This window comes from Piliocolobus tephrosceles, chromosome Y (assembly GCF_002776525.5).
Source record: "Piliocolobus tephrosceles isolate RC106 chromosome Y, ASM277652v3, whole genome shotgun sequence".
NCBI classification, from domain to species: domain Eukaryota; kingdom Metazoa; phylum Chordata; class Mammalia; order Primates; family Cercopithecidae; genus Piliocolobus; species Piliocolobus tephrosceles.
In genome coordinates this window covers 13,679,573-13,701,030 of record NC_045456.1, presented here as the reverse complement: position 1 = coordinate 13,701,030, position 21,458 = coordinate 13,679,573, and the positions used below count along the sequence as shown (strand labels likewise).

General features: G+C 47.1%; 1 protein-coding gene across 2 annotated transcripts in view; it reads left to right on the top strand.

Moving 5' to 3' along the window:
• WWC3 (WWC family member 3) overlaps window positions 1-21,458 on the top strand; it is a 128,996-nt gene that overhangs the window by 86,725 nt on the left and 20,813 nt on the right. For both annotated transcript variants that reach the window (XM_026449796.1, XM_023198720.1), the window contains exons 9-12: window positions 7,813-8,055; window positions 14,494-14,583; window positions 15,275-15,840; window positions 20,734-20,854. In XM_026449796.1, the coding sequence (XP_026305581.1) occupies window positions 7,813-8,055; window positions 14,494-14,583; window positions 15,275-15,840; window positions 20,734-20,854 (1,020 nt within the window). The remainder of the gene's footprint in view (window positions 1-7,812; window positions 8,056-14,493; window positions 14,584-15,274; window positions 15,841-20,733; window positions 20,855-21,458) is intronic.

Here is a 21,458-nt window from a genome sequence, read left to right as displayed (position 1 = left end):
TCAGGAGTGGGGGTGAGGTGTCAGTCTGCAGCAGCTGGACTGGCTTGGAATTGTAGAGCAAAGGCCAGCCAGGCTGGAAGGGAGGATGCGTGAGCAGAGAAGGCGGCCACGGCATGGGGGTCACGATGCCCTGAAGAGGGGTCAGAATTGCGGGGCATGCTGGGACCTTTGAGTTGGGAAGTTTACGTGTGAGCCATTCAGATGGTGGTATGTGGAGAGGGCCATTGGAGGAACCCAGATGGCATAGAGATGAAGTCATCGAGCAGCTGGGCTCACCTTGGGAGATGGAACACAGGGAGAAAGGAGGAGATGCTAGGACTGAGCCTGAGGAAGTCCTGTCAAAGGCCTGGCGAGGATGAGACTGGCCAGAGGGGTGTAGTAAAAGGTCCAAAAGAGGATGACTGGGGCTGGAGGAGACAAGAAGAGGAAGTACACCTGAGAAGGCACTTGTCTCCACAGGCCCAGCGGCTGTGAAGGAACGAAAAGGGAGTGGTGCCATTGACTGACAGGCAGGCCTCTGCTTCCCAAGCCCAGCCTGAGGTGTCTTTGGTCCACAGTGCACGGGCAAAAGGAGGGCCAGCGGCAGGTTTTCCTAAAGCCCACTTGCTGTTTTCCATTCAAAGAACTCTCTCATTCTCAGATATACATACATACATATATACATATACATATATAATATATTTAATATATATGTTTAATATATATTTAATACATATTATATTTATAGTATGTATTTAATATACATATTTTAATATATATATTTTTTTCTGTTAAAACATCTTTCTCTTAATGAACTAATGATGATCGTTGATGTGAATTGGTTTTTGCCAAAGTCTTTACTTGGCAAAATAAAAAGCTGGCTGTCCTACATTCCTGCTGTCAGCACATCCCCTTTCTTAAATTGGACTGGCCTGGGGAACGTGTGACAGAGATGGTACTCTCCCTGGAATTAAAGGAGGAGGATGGCCCTCAACAGGGTTTCCCAGAGGCTCACGGTAAAGTGGAAGGTCATTTGAAAGGCAGATCTTGGTTTTGACCATGAGTTTGGTGTTTTCAGTGGACTTGAAGCTGCTTAGAAACATCCATGAAGTGTCCTTGTCGGTGGAGTCTGCAGCGGAGATTACAGTTCACTGAGTCATTGCTTGCAGCTCCCTCCGGGCTCTGGTTCCCTGATGCGGCAGTGCACGTTTCCAGTCCCCTTGGCGTGATTGTTTCTGCCTCCAGTCATTCCACATTGGTTCCTATAGCTAAGGCTTGACCAGTAAGTGCATGCCTGCCGTGTGAACTACTCAGCTGTAGGTCACATAACCCTCAGCAGCCCGGGCAAGGCCCTAGACTTTACATACCTTGTAGCGTTGTCAGGACAGCCTTGGCTCCCCTCTGCCCAACCCTGTAGACAGACGGAAGACTAGGAAGGGTTGATGTTAATCAGGTCTCCCCAGCACCAGATCAGCGATTTCATTACGATGGCATTTTCAGAGTGTTCTGTTGGACTGCCTCTAAGTGAGGCACATGAGTAGAACGATATAGACTTGGGGAGAGAGCAGTGGCAAGTGGTTCTCTGGCAAGAACTCATTCTTGTAGAACAAACATTAACATTCCAGAAGCCAGGTGCTGAGCACCACAGGCAAAGCATGGTGGCTTTGAGGTCCTGTCCATGGTCTCTTCCTCGGCCCCCTTGATCAGGCTGGGACACAATGTCCCTGATATCCCCGTGACTGTCCCTAGAGAAGTGGTGTACCATGAGCAGGAAGGCATCATGTACCCCCATCAACCCACCAAAACATGAAAAAGAACACGTTGCTCTTAGTGGCAGTGTTTGCAAAAAATAATGTGTTCTTCCCTGCCCCCTTATTCCGAGCCTAAGGGACATCATGTGCCCTTTTCTCTTGCCCAGGTGAACTTCTGTTATATTAGTGCCACTATTCAGTGTCGTCTTTTCGTTCTGCTACTTCGCCCTTGGACATTAATCTCCCAGCTCTCATTCCTGAAATCATTTCACCCTGCAAGCTTAGCTTCCCTGCTGTATTAGGGTTCTGCAGAGAAACAGAACCAACAACAGTGGGGGTAGGGAGGAGAAGGGAGAGAGATTGTTTTATTATAGGAATTGGCTCACACAATTATGGAGGCCAGGAAGTCCCACTATCTGCAAGCCAGAGACCCAGGAAAGCCAGTGGTGTAATTCAGTCCAAGTCTGAAGGCCTGAGAACTGGGGGTGGGGTGGGGTTTGAAGTGGGTGGGTGGGTGGGTGGTCATGGTGTAAGTCCCAGAGTCTGAAGGCCTGAGAACCAGGAGCTTTGGTGTCTGAGGGCAGAAGGTGGATGTCCCAGCTCAAGAAGAGACCGAATTCACCCTTCCTCCACCCTTTTACTCTATTCAGTCCCTCAATGAATTGGATGGTGCCCACCCACATTGGTGAGGGTGGACCTTCTTTGCTCAGTCCACTGATTCACATGCTTATTTCTTCCAGAAATTCCTTCCCAGACACACTCAGAGATAATGTTTTACCAGCTATCTGGGCAAGCGATAGCCCAGGCAAGTTGACACACAAAGTGAACCATCATGTGTATCCTCTGCAGAACCTCCTGTGCTTTGCCACTTCTGAATGGTGGAGAAGTTTATGCCTTAGGCATTTTGGAGGTCTTTCCTTGCACATATATATTTGAGATTGTTTTTAAGATGTGGGAAATTGTCAAAACTGCCGAATTCTGGACAATGAGGGATTTCATATATATATTCAGATTTTTTTTCCTTTTTCTTTTTTTTATTTGAGACAGGATCTCGCTCTGTCACCCAGGCTGGAGTGCAGTGGCGCATTCTCGACTCACTACAACTTCCACCTCCTGGGTTCTGGCAATTCTTGTGCCTCAGCCTCCTGAGTAGCTGGGATTACAGGCACGTGCCACCACGCCAGGCTAATTTTTGTATTTTTAGTAGAGACAGGATTTCACCATGTTGGCCAAGGCTGGTCTCGAACTCCTGACCTCAAGTGATCCACCTGCCTCAGCCTCCAAAAGTACTGGTATTACAGGTGTGAGCCACCCCGCCCAGCTGGATTTCATATATATTCGGATTTAAAGGAAGTTTGTGGAAATGGAACTCATAATTCTGAGTGGGTGGTATGATTTCTAGAGAATTCTCTGGCCAAACGACCACTGTCATGATGACCAGTTTTGTGTTCTTAACTGTGGGTCCCGTGAGGTGTACCAAAAGGACTGCTTGCACCTTGCCTCAGGAATGCCTCTTCAGATTCCCGAGGCAGACCTAATGATAGGAATATTCACATTACTGATTTAAAAATTTCAGAAATTTTAAAAGTGAAGTTGAAAGAGCAAGTCTTCTTGCTTGAGCAAGAAGAGCAATCCCGATGACGCAGATGGCTCCTTATTTTTAACTTAAGAGCACTTGTTCCAGAACTGTGCACAAACTGTAGCTGTTACCATAGAAACACTCTCAGTCCAGATAGGAACAAAACATTCGGTCCATCCAGTTTCTCTGCCTCTTAGTTCTTATTGCCAGGATCAGTCCTGCTGTTCATCCGTTGTCGGGGATCAGTGTAGTGTTATAATTCCAGTTGAATTTGATCAATCACTTGGATTTTTTTCTTCATTTCTCAAATGACTTCGTATCTGGGTTTTAGGGGTGGGGCACAGTTGTGAGAAATAAGGAAAAGCATCTTTGCCACTACGGCTCTGTCTTCCCTAATCTGGTCAACGTGAAGAAGCCTGTAGACTCGCTGCTTTTTATTTGATGAAATTACTCTCTGAAGATCTGTCTGTTGGAAAGGGAGAAGATGTCAGGGCTGGGAATCTGAGGACGGGGTGAGATATTGGTCTATTAGTAGACCTTTCTTATCCCAGATATTCTAGATTTAGACTTCTCAAACTTCTGACATAAAGAGTTGAGTAGAATGGATGCTGGTTTAGTTCAATCAGCTGAAGTGATTTATTGTCCATCTGACTTACATCTCAGCTGATGTTTTCTTTAACCTTTGCTTTTTATTTAAATGGGTATTTACAACAAGAAAACTAAGAGAAAATGTAAGAAGCATCAAACCTGTAGCCATAATTGCAATCTGGAGGTATGAGGCTCTAAGCTGACACTGCGTCCTGGAATGTGCCATTGGGATCCCTCACGACTCATCACCGTGGGATGTCCGGACTTCTGCTTGCTATTCCAGAAAGCAGCAGGATTTTAGGAACATGAGAAATGATATTGTAGACTGCAGATTTTTGGTATAAATTCAAATAATTGGGGATTATTCTTGATATGCCTCAGAACTTTTTATTATTAAAAATGCATTGTTTTCCTATAAAAATGCAAATCGTATTTAAGATTTTCATGTGAATTGTGAGAGTCTAAATAGTTTCTGCGGCATAAATGCAGGTTTTCGTTCATGGTTTAATGGTGCCTGGGTTGTAACAGAAAAGTGTTAGGGCAAAAATCATAAGGGAAAAATGATTCATATTTTATGTCTGTCTACATTAGACCTGCTCAGGGAATAGAATTTGGGAATCACATAATAAATAAGAAACCTGCATGCTTGATTGAACATTTGCTTTCTTCACTATCAGGACACGGGGACATATATTTTAAGGCTTTTAAAGGCATTCGGGAGAGATTTTATATAGGCCATAAAATTCATTACCCCTCAGAAATAAGAATCACTGAAGAATATAGTTGACTCACAGAAAAAAAAATCCTCTCTAATTTTAAGCTGCTGTTAGTTCTCTTTACAAAAAACTTGGGAAAGTTATTTTTTTGCAAACTTTAACCATGACCTTGCTTTACTTCCGTGTATTTAATTTCACTGAAATGATATTTCAAAGAAAAGCCTTTCTGGAAATTGTTTTTCCTTTAATACCCAAAATTGGAACAACAGCAGTCACTGGAGCGAGGCTCCAACCGGTGGATCAGCTGTTTGGCATGGATGTAGAAGAAGGTGCACTGAAACTCAGTACATCTGTGTTTAGCCTTAGGCAGGAAGTCTGTTCCTTCAAGTAAACCTAACTACTAAAGATACTCCTTGCAGATGGCTCATTTCTGGCCCATGGCAAGGTAGACAAGTCATACGGTTTTAAAGGCAGAGCCGTCTTGTCTGTCTCACGGGGACTTAAGAACAATCGATTGTTGAAGGAATCCTAGTGCTTTGGCTTCCAGTACAGACAGACAGACAGATGTGCCTCTCTCGACCTAGCTGAAGCAGGTCCCAAATGTTCACACCTAGAACATGGGAACAAAGAAAGAAATTGAACTTTCCAATGTATTCCAGTTTCTTCTAGATTCATATATAGCTCTGAAATGAAGATGAGATTGTTTGCATTGTTGCATTGTTTTGAAATTTTATTATTAAACCCCACAATTCTTAGGCACAGACATGTTTGCCTGGTGTTCAGCACAGCCCAAACATTTCCAGATGGGTTGCAAGAAGTCAGCCTCATCCAGATTTTATTTCTGCTGGAGAGGTCGTACCTTGCCATGTGTCCTTGCATGTTTTTCCTGCCAGATGTGGGAAGTGACAGGGCATGGTTTAATTTGGGCTGCTGCTCTGTTTCTTTATGCCTGCAGCAGACAGGTCTTTTGAAACTTGCCCTTTGCCTCTCCTCCCTCCTATAATTCATTTTTTTCCTCATTCTTTTTTTTTCTGGTAGTGCATATTACTTGAGATTTTCCTGGAAAGGGTGTGATTATCCGGAATTGGATCTTCTGCCACCTTCAGCAGCTTGAATCCTAGCTGCTGAAGGTGTAGTAGGCTAGCAGCTGGCAGCTAACCTAGAGCTGGCAGACTCAAATGGAATCTTGATCTCTTCATATTTAAGGCTCAGAAAACTCAAAAGGAGTGCTTTGTAAAATACGTCTGTTTATATTATATGTATGATAATTAGTAGGAGTACAAAATGGTTGGGCAAAATTTAGCTGGGCTCAGATAGACTTTCCTGTGGATCAGATAAATGGAAATGAAAAAAAGTATGAGGACACAGACTTGCTCATTGTTCCTCATCTTTTATATTTATTTCTTGTCTTGGTCTACTGTAGAATGTTCCAGAAATGTCATTGGGTATAATGTCTGATTTAGCACTGACTTATTTGTGGGTTTGCTTGGAGTATATTTTCCTTGGGCTTTGGGTATATGACTGCCATAAATTTTAATTACACTAATTAGACATAGGTGGACGCTTAAGCCCAGTTGGATTCCTAGCCCTGTTCAGCTGCCTCTGTCATTAGTTTTTCTGGTGACATGGTTTGGCACCATCTTCCAACACATTTTCCAGAAATTAGTTTTAAGTTAGAAAATAACTTATCTAATAAAGCTACTGACATTCATTCAACTAGTGTCTTTACCTTGTTGAAGTGGACTTGAGTAAAATGCATACATTTAAACTATAACTTGTGTACTCATTTCTTTCCTTAACTGTGGGTTTTCAGATTCGTTTGGTGGCTAGAGAGGGAGTCATTCCCAGTCCTCATGAGTCCGTGTGCTCGTGTCTAGTTTAGGTGGAGCCTGACTTGGCACAGGGCTGGGTGGCAGGTTTTAACATGTGTGGCAATGCTAGTCAATTGGGGATATCCACATGGCTCAGGGTGTAGAGAAGGATTCTGAGGTCTAGACCCAGAAGGTGAGAAGCCAGCCTTGATTAGTGCCGTGCACCACGGACACAGGAGGAGGCAGTCTCAGGAGCACCTCTGCCCTGCATCTCCCTCGGAGGATGTAGGGCTATGTGTGCCTGCCACTTCCCTGTTCTCACAGCTCTTTGTGATCTCAGAGAAGTCTTTGGATTTTGTTTTTGGGTGAGTATGCCAAACTATGTCCTCTACAGCACGGGGTTCAGGTTGAGTTTGCCATTCCTAGTTTCTCCCTGGAAACATATCCCTCATCTGTAACCCTACTTAAAGGGCTTAAAACATTCTACTCTTACTTTTAAAGGCTACTTTAAAAATACAGGCCACATCTGTTTCACTTAATCTGCATTCGACAGCACCTCATGACACAAAAAGTAATGCAGTCTGTTTGCCAAGCAAGCACTTGGAAATTTCGAGGCATGGAAACTGATAGGAGCCTCTGTTTTTCCACCTTGAGGATTGTTGCGCTTTGCATCCACCCGTATCATCTCTCACTAGCATCCACGCTCACAGGGCTGCCTCTCGTCCTCTCACATATTTGTAGGCGTGTGTGTTCACTGTTCCATGCACTCAGCTTTTATTGAGTGCTCACTTGCTCTCTGAAAGGTGTTTTGAATTCATGTATGGCCAGCGGCTCTGGTGCGGGAAGGAGCACACAGAACCAGAAGACATGGAGCATGGGGCTTTGAAGGTCTTTCCTTCAGGAGGCCAGATGATGAGTGCATTTCTCTCTTGTTATTTTGCTAAGGCGGCTGACAGTGGTTAGACACAACTGAGGAGGCGGGAAGCTGGCAGCATTTCGGGGGGTCCAGCATGCTGTTTAGCTACTGATGAGGGTGGGCAGAAGAAACAAGCAGACTCCCTCTTGCTCTAGGACAGTTTCATGTAGGAAATCGGGAGTCTGAGCCACTCAGAGTATGGGCATGTTGAGGGCTGCTGGCCTTTTTGTCAGTTCTTTGGAACAGGCACGATGGGGTTATTGTCATCTCGAATCTCAGTCAGGAAAGGACTTCTGCACCATTTTTTAGGACCCATTGTTTCCAAATCCTTTTAAGTGTAAGGGTTGCTTGGTGCAATCATTTCACTACTTGTTTGGCAAAGGGAGTTTACAGAATCAGTGTGAGATGTGGAGATGGTGTGAAGATGGCGTTTTCAGTCGGCTGATGTCCTTGTTTCCTCCCTCTCTTGCAGAGTCGCCAACATCCAGCAGCAGCTGGCCCGGCTTGACAACGAGTCCTGGCCAGGCACGGCCGAGGCTGACAGGGACCGGCTGCAGCTCATCAAGGAGAAGGAGGCCCTGATGCAGGAGCTTCAGCTCATCATCGCACAGCGCCGCTCCGCGGGAGACGTGGCCCGACTGGAGGAGGAGCGGGAGCGCCTGGAGGAGGAGCTGCGGCGTGCACGGGCCACCTCCGCACAGGGCGCCACGGAGAGGTGGGTGGGGGTGACATAACCTCCAGCGGAAAGCCTGCTGGAAAAACTCCACGGGATGGCTTGTGTGTGGCTGGAGGGTGTTCCTGATGATCGCTTAGAGCGTCTCCTGCCTGGATGTTCCCTGGCCCAGGAGGGGTGTGCGGTGGGGGGCACTGCCTTCTGTTCCCTGGGTCTCTGGAGCCTCTGCTCCAAAGCAGGAGGTGATTGACAAGGGGGAAGGAGTGAGGGAAGATGGGTGACCTCCACCTCCCCCCATGTCCCACCCTTCCCAAAGCTGGTGCTTCGTGCTTTCACCTGCCTTTGTGGGACAGTGCCCTGAGCAGGCTGTGGTCCTGCTCCGGCCGGGGCAGCTCTGTTGCATGGGGGAAGAATTCCCTGTTCCTGATGTGGTGAGCGTGGTGGGTATCCACCTCCTGCTTTCCTCTCCGACTTTGATTTCTAGCCAGGAGGGCCTGCTCTTCTCTGGCATTGGGAAGCTGGCCACCTGTCTTGGATCTGCCCTGAGGCTCCTTCACCACGCAGGACATGCAAAGCCAGCATGGTGGCTTTGGTATCGGGCGGCACTGAGTCATTCCACCTTTCCTCATGCGCCATGTGTCCTGGTTTCCATTTGCTGTGTGAGATTGCAGATTGTGTCAAAGGCTGGGCCTGCTTTCCACACTTAACAGCAGTTTCTCTGTGGCTGTCAGCTGGGCTTTGGAGAGCAGCCCTTCCCCGACATGTTAAGGTCTTGCCCCCTTGAGCTCACATGAGCAGCTCCACAGAGACTCTAATAGACGCTTGGATGATTCGATCTGTTCAGATGCTCTTACTCCTATTTCACGATGGTTGTCTGTATTGTTGGGCGTCCTTTATGCTTGGATGTTCAGGGGTCATTTTCATAGGAGACAAGTCTGTGGCTTGGCACGAGGGACTCACGGCAGCCTCAGAGGGAAGCGGTGGTGTTTGGAGAGTTGAGCTCAGAGTCCTAGGCAGGTGAATTTCATTTTGCCTGAGATGGTGGCATGCCCTGTCACTTCACCCAGAATCAACTGCGAGGAGAATCTGAATGTGAAAGGAACTGTGCTGCTGAAGTTTTCTTTCTTTTTTTTTTTTGAGACGGAGTCTCGCTCTGTCACCCAGGCTGGAGTACAGTGGCCGGATCTCAGCTCACTGCAAGCTCCGCCTCCCGGGTTTACGCCATTCTCCTGCCTCAGCCTCCAGAGTAGCTGGGATTACAGGCACCCGCCATCTCACCCGGCTAGTTTTTTGTATTTTTTAGTAGAGACGGGGTTTCACTGTGTTAGCCAGGATGGTCTCGATCTCCTGACCTTGTGATCCGCCCGTCTCGGCCTCCCAAAGTGCTGGGATTACAGGCTTGAGCCACCGCGCCTGGCCGCTGCTGAAGTTTTCTACTGTGCTCTTGCACAGCTGCGTTTGTTTTCACCTAACCATTTCCTTCTGTTCCACCCCTGATATTCTCATATGTGTATTCTGCATAGGAGGGCCTGGGAGTTCCTGTTGCTTCTCTGTGAAGGGGGATGGACTTGGCCCCACAAATGCCACCTGCATCTTAGGGCCCCACACCCACACTCCCTTGACTGTGGCTGCTGTCACCACGTGGAAATCCAGCACACCCGAGTGCTGTGGCCCCTGAGTACGTCTGCAGCCCTCCATGGAGCCAGTGTTAGCCCCGATGCCTGGGTTCAAGGGCGGGGATAGCAAAGCCGGACCAGCTTTGACTCACATGGGGGTCTCACGTGGGACTCAGCCCAGGTGCTGAGTCCTGGGGCTCAGAGCCCTCGATCAGGACCTGATTGCCCCGAGCGTGTTTCCTGAATTTGCCACTAAATGACCTTGGCCGGAAAAGCACATCCACATGTGCTAAGCACTTGCACGCACATTGCATGGGGGTGGGGCTCTTGTAGCTCTGGGCCTTCTGTGCTGGTGCACACAGGGCCCATTTCTCCACGCCACCTCCCTTCATTGGAGGGGTGCTTGCAGTTTGCAAGCATGGGGCCACATGGTAGGAGGCTTCCCCCAGCACAGGCTGGCAGCGTTAGGAGATCCGGCGTGGGCCAGGTACAGAGAGAGAGTGAGGTTGGTGCCTTAAGGCTGAGCTGTGCCAGCTGTGGAACTGGGCCCGGTCTGCCTGTCTCACCTGCAGTGTCATCAGCAGCAAATGGGAGGCATGTGCTGGGCTGGGGGTGTCATCCGGGGAAGAAAGAGAGAGATGCGCACCTCCTTCAGGCCTCCTGCCACGGCAGATGATACATGCGGCGGCCTCCCAGCTGCTCAGAGCCAGCATCTCCCGAGGGAGCTGGTGCACGTCTCCTGGGCTGAGGGAGCCGAATTGAGGTGAAGGACACATACCCTAGATAATCTCGGATGGCTCCTGTCAACGCTTGCGACATCATTTGTTATTTTAGCTTGCTCGTGTTAGCGTGTGGCAGGCATTTATACGAGATGCTGATGTTCGACAGAGAACCCCATGGCTCTGTTGCAAGATGCCTGCCATCCTGAGAAATTCTCTTTCCAAGGATGACGGCTTTTATTATAGGGGTGATTCAAAAGGAAAGATCTATCAAAAAGCAAAAATTTGGTTCTGCCGAACCTGAAGTCACGTTTTCCTTTGTTATAATTTAATGACATTTTTACAATACAGTACTTTATGTAAAGTAAATAAAGACAGTAAATTAGACTTTATATTTTCTTAATCTGTTAGGTTACTTTTCTACTCCTTTTCATAGCAGTGGTAAATATTCTTTGAAGTTCATTTGCTTTGAATTGGGGACACAAGGCTATGTGCTTTAGGAGTTGGGCCCTGGCCAGTTTTCTGCCAGGAAACTATATCCCCTTTTCTTTTTGTTGAAAAAAATACGTACAGAAGTCAGGCAAATGTCTAATTCTCATTTTAGCAGTTTATGTCCCAGCTAGTTTTTAGGTGTCTCAGTTATTGCCAGCGTGGCCCCTGTTTCGTAAGGAAGTTACATTTTTAGTCATCTGCAACTTTCAGAATAACCAGCATAAAATTAGACCGCACATGTGGGCACTCACGGGCACTTGTGTGTGATCTTGTATGCAGATGCGCTGTCTCTTGCATGCTCCAATATGCACCTGTTTGTGTAATGACAAATGTGTTGTACTGGATAGAAGGGGGGAATTTGATCTAAAACTTTTTTCACTACAGATAAAACAATCTGAAAATAAGTCATGACTAAAGACAGTCTAAAACTGAGCCACACATATGAATGTTTCTGTATGTCATATGTGTGAAAACAGAGCTGGAATGCGCCGATAGATTTAGCAATGGGTTGGAAATTCTACCCTGGTCACTCAAGAGTGGAGCCAGTTTTCAGTAAGAACTCAATTTAGATTCTATTAATTTGGGATTTCAGCTAATAGAATTCAGGTTGGGTTAGAATTTCTGAAAAGCATTAAGAAAAAAGTTAATAGCCTCGGACCGGGCTTGGGTAAATTCCCTACAACAAATTGCTTCCTGGGGCTAGTCACTGTTTGCCGCCGGATACGCTCTGCTGGTGTCGTCTCTGCCCCTGGAGTCCTCTGTGACTTAATAGTGTCCCGGTGCTTGTGAGAGTGGGTTCCAAGTTACAACTCCAAAGCCCAGTGAGTGGTGTATTTTGAACTCCCTTTTAAACTCCCTTTTAAAACTCTTGGCTCTCCATCTTCTGAAAAAGATGGAGTTTTTGAGGATATCGCCCTTGATAAGCGTTAGGTAGGATGTGAGTATCATAGAAAATTGGGGAAATGTTTTTCAGTAGTAAAGGAAATGCCTGTTTGTTGGTAATGTGCCTTGGCTTTGGAGTCAAGCCAGCCTGACCGAGCTTTGAACTTGCGTAGCAGAGGCAAGTTACTTTATATGAGTTTCCTCATCTGAAAAGCAGGGATAGAATCCAAAGACCAGTAAGGAATGAGGCAGCGCATACAAAGCAGTGTGCCTTTCTATAAGCCCCTCAGTGGAACTTCAGAATTGCTTTTTAAAAGTTACTTTCATTTGTACAAGCTATCAAAACATTTTCCTTAAAAACTAAAATATTATAGGTAAGTGTAATCTTAGAAAATTCTACTCAAGAGTTTATTACGGCTGTTCTCAAACATTTTGGTCTCAGAACCTCCTTCCAATGTTAAAATGCTGAGGATCCCAAAGAGCTTTTATTTATATATTTTTTTAAAAGTTCCTTTTTCTAATTGTTTTGTTTTTCCTTTTTCCCCCACCCAGGGACCTATCAGTGTTTATGTGGATTTTTATCTGTCAGTATTTACTAATTTAGAAGTTAGCCCTGGGAAATTTTTAAAATATTTATTTATTGAAGATAACAATAGGCCGGGCACAGTGGCTCACGCCTGTAATCCCAGCACTTTGAGAGGCCGAGGCAGGGGGATTACTTTAGTTCAGGAGTTCGAGACCAGCCTAGGCAACATGACAAAACCTTACCTTTACAAAAAAATACAAAAGTTAGCTGGGTGTGGTGGCACGTGCCTGTGTTCCCAGCTACTTGGCAGCCTGAGGTGGGAGGATGGCTTGAGCCCGGGAGGTGGAGGTTGCAGTGAGCTCTGATCACACCACTGCACTCCAGCCTGCACAACAGAGCAAGACCCCATCTCAAAAAATAAAAAAAGACAATAAAAACCCTATTATGTGTTAATATTAGTAACATTTTTAAGACTGATAACTTTTTTGAAACAAACTATAGTGAAGAGAGTGGTATTATTTGCCCTTGCTATCCATCTCTTTAGCGTCTGACTAGCTAGAAGGCAGCTGCTTTGGTCATTGGCGCATTCGGCCTGTTGAGATAGGGTCATTTTGAGTGAATACGTGAAGACTATCTAGCTGCCTACTGATAGGCCATTGGGAAAGAGGGGACCTCATAGGATCCCTGAAAGAGTTTCGGGGATCCACAGGGGTCTTTGGATCATGCTTTGGAAACCACTGGTTTTAATATATGATATTGAACTTGAAAGTGGGTTGTGTCGTGGCTCCATTTAGGACAATGCTTGTACTCTCTTGCCAACTGACCTCTGCGTGGCACCATTTGGAATTTCGTTTGCATCAAGAGAAACAAAGGCTCGTCAGAATGTATGGTATGTGGTTGAAACTTGTAAACAAACTCGGAATGGTCTGTCTTCCTCATCCTAAGTTGGTGGCGCATCTGTTTCCTTTATGGGTCGTCATAGCAGCTCTTTGTCGATCACGCGTCATTTGCCGTACATTATTTTATCTATGCAGCATCAGTTCACTGAGCTGGAGATTGTGGGTGCCATTTTTACAGGTAATGAAACTAAGGGCTCAGAGAGGGTGAGACATTTGCCTAAGGCCACACAGCTTGTGAGTGACTGGCCAGGGGGGATTCTCTGAATCCCAGGCTGCTGTCGGACACCGTGTCTGGTTTCCTCTCACTCCCACCTAACCAAGCTCTTTAAACCCCTTCGGCATGTCCCCTTCCCTGTTGGTGGAAAGAGGAAGGTATTAAAGGGGCCTACTGTGGCCACACATCACAGTGTCATTTCGATTTGTAAATCAGGAGTGTTTCCTTCTAGAGGCAAACATATTTATTCTTGGACTTGTCCAACAACTGTTTATTGAGTGCCTATCCATAGTAGTCTCGATTCTAGGTGGTGGGCTTACTGTGTAGTAGGAACAAATTTTATTCTAGAAAATTACTAAGTAGAAAAAAGTAGAAGGAGGGAAAACAAAAATACCTCCAACCCCATGACCTGGAGATGGCCACAGCTGCTATTTTGTTTCATTTGCTTCTAATGTTTTAACTGTATAGATCTTACAATGATATTTGTTCTTCTCTAGAAGGTGGCCTAGTATGAGGGAATCTGATTTGTTCCAAGGAATTTCAACAGATGACTGCGTGCTCTGCATTTGAGCTCATCTGCTGGTTATCTGTCCTTCTGCTCACCTACTCCTCCTCCCATCCATCCAAGCAGCCATCCCCAGCCACCCACCCAGCCAGCCATCTAGCCACCCACCCACCCACCCATCCAGCCACTCATCCAGCCACCTACCCAGCCATCCACCCACACACCCACCCACAGCCACCCATCCAGCCACCCACCCATCTGTCCACCCGTACCTCACCCACCCATCTGTCCACCCGTACCTCACCCACCCATCTGTCCACCCGTACCTCACCCACCCAGCCGCACATTGACCCATCCCTGTGCCCACTCCTCCTCTCACGCATCCCCTCCCCCGTGCACTGTGCCTGGAGCTTCCACAGAGTAGCAGGCACTGCTCAGGGTGCCAGTATTTTTCAAATGGGACAAAAGCAGTCTCTGTGATCTTGGCACTTGTGACCTGGGTGCTTTTAGAATGGGTGGTCATTGCAACCTAATTCAGCTGGGGGGAATCGATAGTGCAATGTCTTGTTATGAAAATATTCTCCCTGTCTTTGAAATGTACTAATCAGACTGTTTTCTTACCTACAGGATTCTGCTTCAGGAAAAAAGGAATTGTCTACTTATGCAGCTGGAAGAAGCCACCCGCTTAACATCCTACCTCCAGTCCCAGTTAAAAAGGTAGGTTACTTTCAAAGAGAAAACAGTATTTGATCATCGTGTTCCAACGACTGGTACATGAACTTGTTTCTTGTAGCTCGTTTTTCTCCTACTGGAGCTTGACCTGAAGTGTTGTTAACAGAGAATGGATACATTATGTTTTTAATATGCTACTACTGTATGACTCAAGGAATATGGAGAGAACCAACCACATTTGGCTTCAGGGTAAATAAGAGACGTGAAGTCAAATGTAGTCAAGGATTTTGTAACCTAATTAACAGCTTCAGAAGTGTACATCTATACACGTGCACATTTTTATTTTATTTTTTAAAAAGCATATGCATTTTTTAAGCTAGTAAGATTTGGCTGCTCAAGAATGGCCCTGCGCACATTTCCTCATCTCTTACCGTAGGGTAGAGCGTAATGTCAAGGGCCTCAGATGTGTCATTTTCTCAGATATTCCTCCTAACAATGCCCAAGGTGGGAACTGTTCTCACCTCAGCCCCAGTGAGCCCATGGGAGCCCAGAGGGGGTGAATGGCTTGGCAAGTGTACCTGGCTAGTATGCGTTCCAGCCGGAACTGGGACTGGGACTGGGACTTGGGCACGGGTCTCTGCTGTTGCCCTCTGCTCTCTGCCGCCATTTCCGGGCTCACAGGGTAAGCAGGGGTGGCTGCCCTGCCATCTCAGATGGCCATGCTGTCTCATTTCAGCCTGTGTGCCAGCACCCTGACGGTGTCCTCGGGGAGCAGCCGCGGGTCCCTGGCCTCCAGCCGCGGGTCTCTGGCCTCCAGCCGGGGCTCCCTGAGCTCCGTCAGCTTCACGGACATCTACGGCCTCCCGCAGTACGAGAAGCCCGACGCTGAGGGCGGCCAGCTTCTACGCTTCGACCTCATTCCCTTCGACTCGCTGGGGCGAGAAGCCCCCTTTACAGAGCCGGCAGGCCCCTCGGGCTTCCACAAGCAGAGGCGGTCCCTGGACACACCCCAGTCCCTGGCGTCGCTGTCCTCCCGCTCCTCCCTATCCTCGCTGTCGCCCCCAAGCTCGCCCCTGGATACGCCCTTCCTCCCTGCCTCACGGGACTCACCGCTGGCGCAGCTGGCGGACAGCTGTGAGGGGCCAGGCCTGGGTGCCCTGGACAGATTGCGGGCACATGCTTCGGCTTTGGGGGATGAAGACTTACCAGGCATGGCGGCCCTTCAGCCACACGGGGTCCCTGGGGACGGGGAAGGGCCACACGAGCCAGGACCCCCACCAGCCAGCGCTCCTGTGGGTGGAAGTAAGTGCGGATGCGGCCTCCTGCGGGGCGAGGGTTGCCTGCAGGGAGGAAACCACGGGGGGCTAGAGTGAGGACCGCTGGCTTTCCAGGTCCATGGTGAGCTTTACATTTAGGAATGTTGATGTCATCGGGAAGAGCACACACCTGCCCTTTCTGGGCTGTGTTGGGGAAAGATCATTGAAATTGACAAAGTTGTCTTTTCCTAGGTACTTGGCTTGTTTTCAGAAAATACTTAATTGTTCAAAACTAGGGTAAGAACCACACAGTCTTCCACATTCAGAGGCTGCTAGAGATGTACTAGGGCCTTCATGACCTTTGCAGCATGTGTGCCGAGATGGAACCATCAGTGTGTGCCCGCCTGAGACCATTATGCCAACTGGTGTCTGGTTGTAGCTAGTGGAAATCTCGACTTCTTTTGTTGCTTTGACATCTCTTTATCTTTTATAGTTCTCGAGAACATAATTCTATCAAATGTGGAAGTGAAAATAATTGTGTAATTTCAAAAGACATGCCCGTAAGTATCAGTCATTTCTACCGAATCAGTTTCTCTGGTGATTCTTACAGAGGAGAAACACAGAGCTCCGTGGCGCCTCGTCCATTCAGTTGGTGTTGGTTCAGCTCCTCCTTGGAGCCAGGGTCCTTCAGCATGTAGCCTGCTTGGAAGACCAAACTCCTATTGAAGGGAATATTGACCCCATGTGCTTTTCTGAGCCAACCCATGGCAACTTTATCTTCCTTTGGTTTTAAAGAGGATCAAGAACAAGGTCTCCCGTTCCTGAAGTTCAGCACATTTAATTGACTTTTATTTGCACAACAAAAACGTTTTAAATATTCCGTTTAGGCAAGCACTAGATAATTGGTGCAGCATAGTGGATCTGCGCCAGAGGTGTTTTTGCCCCCTGCCCCTGGGGAACACTTGGCAATGTCTGGAAACGGTTTTGGTTGTCACAACTAGGGGATGGGAGATGCTCCTGGCATCTGGCGAGCGTAGGCCAGGGATGCTGCTAAGCACCCTACCACGTACAGGGCAGCACCCCCCCAACCTTGAGAATGGTCCAGCCCCAAATGTCAAGAGGGCTGATGCTGAGAAACCCTAGTCACGTACTATGCAGTATTTATGTGGCAAAGGGTAGAAATAAAGCTAGAGAGCAGAGCCAGTGTGGTGTAGTGGCAACAGCTTCAGACTAGCACCTGGGAGACCAAGCTTTTGTTCCCTGCCCTGTCCACTTCTAGCTGTGTGACCTTGAACACATACCTGGACTGAGTCGCAGTTTTTCCACCCTTGAATGCAGTGATCTTTGTAACCCCTTCCATTCACCACCATTCTATTACCCAAGAGATAGATAGATTGGTAGATCAATGGATAGGTTGATCACTCTATAAGACAGTAGTCTGTTGGCATTTATGTGCGTAACCAGAGGCCGTCATGTTCTGAGACTGCCCCATGGCTTTTTGACATCTCTATTTTGGTGTCTGCCCCTGTGTTTGCAAACACACTTTGGTATCCCCAAGATACATTGTTTCTGAAATCCATATATGCCAGGTATCCTTCATTCGCTTTGTTCCTCTTTATAACCACAGATTGATTGCTCCATGTTTATTCCATTCAGTCAAAAAATAAATATCCAGTTAGGACTTTTTTCTTAGTCTCCCTCCTCTCTCCCACCACCTTCTCCTTAAGGGATCGAGATTCCAGAATGTCGGTCTACTTAGGCATAAAATCTGCACAACGCCCAAGGGCCACTTTGGGCCAGAGGAAAGACAGAGTGGGAGGGAGAAGGGCTGACTTAATTTCACATCCTGATTTCTTTATTTTTCCTTCGCTTTCCCTTGGCAGATGCTATAATGGTTGAAACTTCTTAGAGTGGGAATTATTTGCTTATGTGTGTAGACACTGCCATCTCGTGGTGGAGTCATAGCGCATTAGTGATTATTTCTTGTGTTACACTGCCATCTTGTGGCAGAATCTTATATGACACCGCCGATAAATTCTTGACTGACACTGCCATCTGGTGGTAGATTCTTATATGACATCGGTGGTGGATTCTTGGGCGACACTGCCGCCTAGCGGTACCTTTTATGATACTGCCATCTGGAGGTGGTTTTATATATTACATATATTACGTTGGTCCAAGGACACATTAATTTGTGTCCTTAGAAACTTGAAATGAGGGCCGGATTGGGTAGCCAGCTTCAGGCATGGACACAGGGGGGCCCCTCGCCTCCCCTGCCCCATCATGTATCAGCTGTGCTTGGAACATTGCGGTCTAAGTTTGGCCCTAGCAAGTCTTAGTAAGACAAAATTTTTGTAAGCTAAAAAATCAAATTGTCCAAACTTGCAAACCAGCCTCTGAATGATTTTTTCCTTGTGTTTTCAATCAATCAGAGGAAACAGAAGGCATGTCAGAGGAGTGGGGCAATACACTGTGATCTTTCATACTATTTACGTTTTTGTTACAGTTTTGTCTTCCCTGGATTTTAGAAGTCAAATGTGTTGTGATTATGAGATACTTAGCTATTTTTATCTACCCATTAGTATTTGCTAATCAAAATCCATAAAAATCTTGACTTTGCTCATCTATTTGTTGATGCTTTTACGATATTGATACTCCGTTTAATGTTGTTGGCTTAAATTCTCCAGTGTTTTCACTTTGTGCTTTTTTTTTTTTTTTTTTTTTAAATCTCTTCTCATGCGGCTCGACAGAAGTGCTCACTGTAAGTGGCCTTGGGAGTCCCCTCGCTCAGTGTTGTTGCTCAGGCCCCAGGCACACCTTTGTGCTGTGAATGGATGTGTTCAGGATGGCTGCGGTGTGGCCAAGGAGGGTTATCTTATAGCTGCGCTTCAATGCAACTTAGCAATTGGCCTTATCGTTATCTCATTGTTAATATTCATGGCAGTTACTAAAGCTGTTTAAGAACTTTCCTAGAAGCTTTCACTGTTCATTCCCTGTATGTGTTTGTTTCTGGAATGTAATAGTGTTCATTGCTGTCATATGCCACCTGGCAGCTTTGCTATGCTGTGGTTTTTACTATATTTTCTTCCTTTTTACCAAGCAGTGTTCACATCCTTGGCTCTTACTGTCTGTTTGTCTTGAATGATGAAAAGGGAGTAAAGCGATTTTCACATGAACATGGGGAAGATTTGACCCTTGTCTCCCTAGCACTGCTCCTGAGGGTCCACCTCTGTGCCTTGAGGCCCCAGGGCAGGAGTCCAGGGTGTGGAGCGTGGAGTCTGTGCTTTTTCTCAGCCGGGGCAGTTGCCGATGGGACTTGCTCCTGGCAATTCCTACTTCCACCTACCCTGTGGGTCCGGTGACTCAGCCTGGGCTTCGAGGATTAGCTCCTTCATTTCTTTCCTCTCTGCATTGACTTCTGTGGCAATGATGAGAGGGAAACATGGCCAGGCTTGTGCCCTGGGCTGGGGTGGTTGCAGGTGCTTAGGCTCGTTACCTGGTGCTGTTTCCTTGCAGGCATCTACAGTTGGGTCTGGGGACTGCACGTGTCAGGGCTGGGAATGCAAATGGTAGTGGTAGTTTCCTTTGCTTGGGATTGATGCAGTGGATGGGGGGCTTCCATTTGCAGTTGAGGGCCAGGTGTTTGGGTTCTTCCATGTGGCCGGGATAAAGAGGAGAGCTGGCCCCTGGAGTCCTGAGCTGTCTGAGAGCCAGTGCCCCTGGCCATCCCAGGATGGAGGCCGGCTTCCAGCCCTGGCTGATGGGGGAGAAGCAGCAAATTCCCCAGACGTGGCATGGCAGACCTTTGGAAGTTTCACTTGGCCTCCACTTGACCTCGCGAGGCCAAAGGCCACAGCCCCATGTGTTCCATGTGCTGTTGAACATGTTTATGTTTCATTGGTATGGATGATAATTTGGTTGAAAGGAGAGATGGTCACCAGTGGACTCAGTTTAGGAAGGCACAAAGGTCAACACTTTCCGTTTCTAGAACTTAGCCAAAGAGAAGTGCGGACATGGAAGTGGGAGCTGGCTTTGAGTGGTGGTGGAGTGCCCAGCTGGGGCTTCCAATTTGATTCCATGTTCCAGCCGAGCACACCCTCCAGAAAACAGACTCCTGGGCTCACAGTTGCATTCAGCTAGCGCAGGAAGATTATATACCCGTTTGTATTGGTTTTGTTAAAAGGAACTTATTGCTATGAGGAAATGGGTAGAAACGGCTGATGAAATGTTAAAAGGAAACATTTCAATGGCTATTTTTGGCTCTTGAGTAAAATAGATGTGAAGGATAAAAATAAGCGGCCCAGGAATAGTAGCATGCTAACCCAGAAGGGCAGCTGGGAAGGCTCCTGCCTGCGGTCACTGAGACAGCCAGGCTTGAGCCCCAGCTTCCTCCCCCGGGGCCACAGGCCTCCCAGGTGGCATTTTCAGAGGATGAGTGTGGGTTCGACTGTGTCCTCTGCTTTGAAGGTTGCTCATTTTTCTAGGGTTTATTTGGATAATGAAAATGTTTTTTTCCTGAGTATAAAAGCAGTATTTGTTGTATGAAACATGGGAAATACCCGACAGCATAAAGAAGGCAGTGAAAACCATGACCTCTTGGCGAGCGCTGCTGCTGTTCCCATCGGGCTAATGCTGCTTTCCTGTCTCGTGAGCGTGAGCAGCTTTCGGAAGGCGCCATTTGAGGGGCTTCTCATCATCATCTTATGTTCTGTGTGCTCATTAACGGGGTGGAAATAGATTTATGAATCCAAGAGGTAGCCAGAAGTTCATTTCTTCAATTTTCCAATGTGAAAAACGACTTAGAGCACAGCATGTCTCTGTGTGTGCGTGTCCCGGCGAGTCTCTGGAACACTCAGTGACGTAGTGTGTGCTCCAGCGTCAAGGACCCCGGTCCCCGGTGCTGTTATTCCCTGACCCTGTGTGTGTCCCTTACTTGCAGCAGTGACTCTTCGAGAAGACAGTGCCAAGAGGTTGGAGAGGAGGGCACGCCGCATCTCCGCATGCCTGTCGGATTATTCACTAGCCAGCGACAGTGGGGTGTTTGAACCTCTAACCAAAAGGTGTGAAGCCAGTCTTACTATTTCCTTCTTCCTACGCAGAATCACCTGTGTTACTGGCAATCACAAAAAGATTCCGTACTGAAACTTTCATACATTGACACTTTATTTTTCCAGGGGTAGGATATTTTTCTAGCTTCTTTCACCTTTGGGTGATTGGGTTTTAGAAAGAAATCTTTCTCCCTGACCCTCGGGGCCTAAGGCTTGGGTCTGATGGAGCTCAAAACGGAGAATCAGTGTATGGGAGAGCCCTGCTTTGCTGGAAAGAACATTCATTCATTAGAAATGAATTTCCTCCCTTCTTGTTTTCTTAGCTATAGGAATGGTTTCACAATGACACAGCACCTTTTGGAATTCCATGCTTTATTTTGATCGGGCATCTTTGATGTCATTATTTTTTCATACAATTTAAGTATCACATGTAGTTTTGAAAGGTGTGCAAAGTTACTTTCTTTTATTTGTTGTTTGTTTGTTTGAGACAGGCTCTTGCTGTTGCCCAGGCTGGAGTGCAGTGGTGCAATCATAGCTCACTGCAGCCTCCAACTCTTGGGCTCAAGCAATTCTCCCACTTCAGTCTCACAGGTATCTGGGATTACAGGCATACACC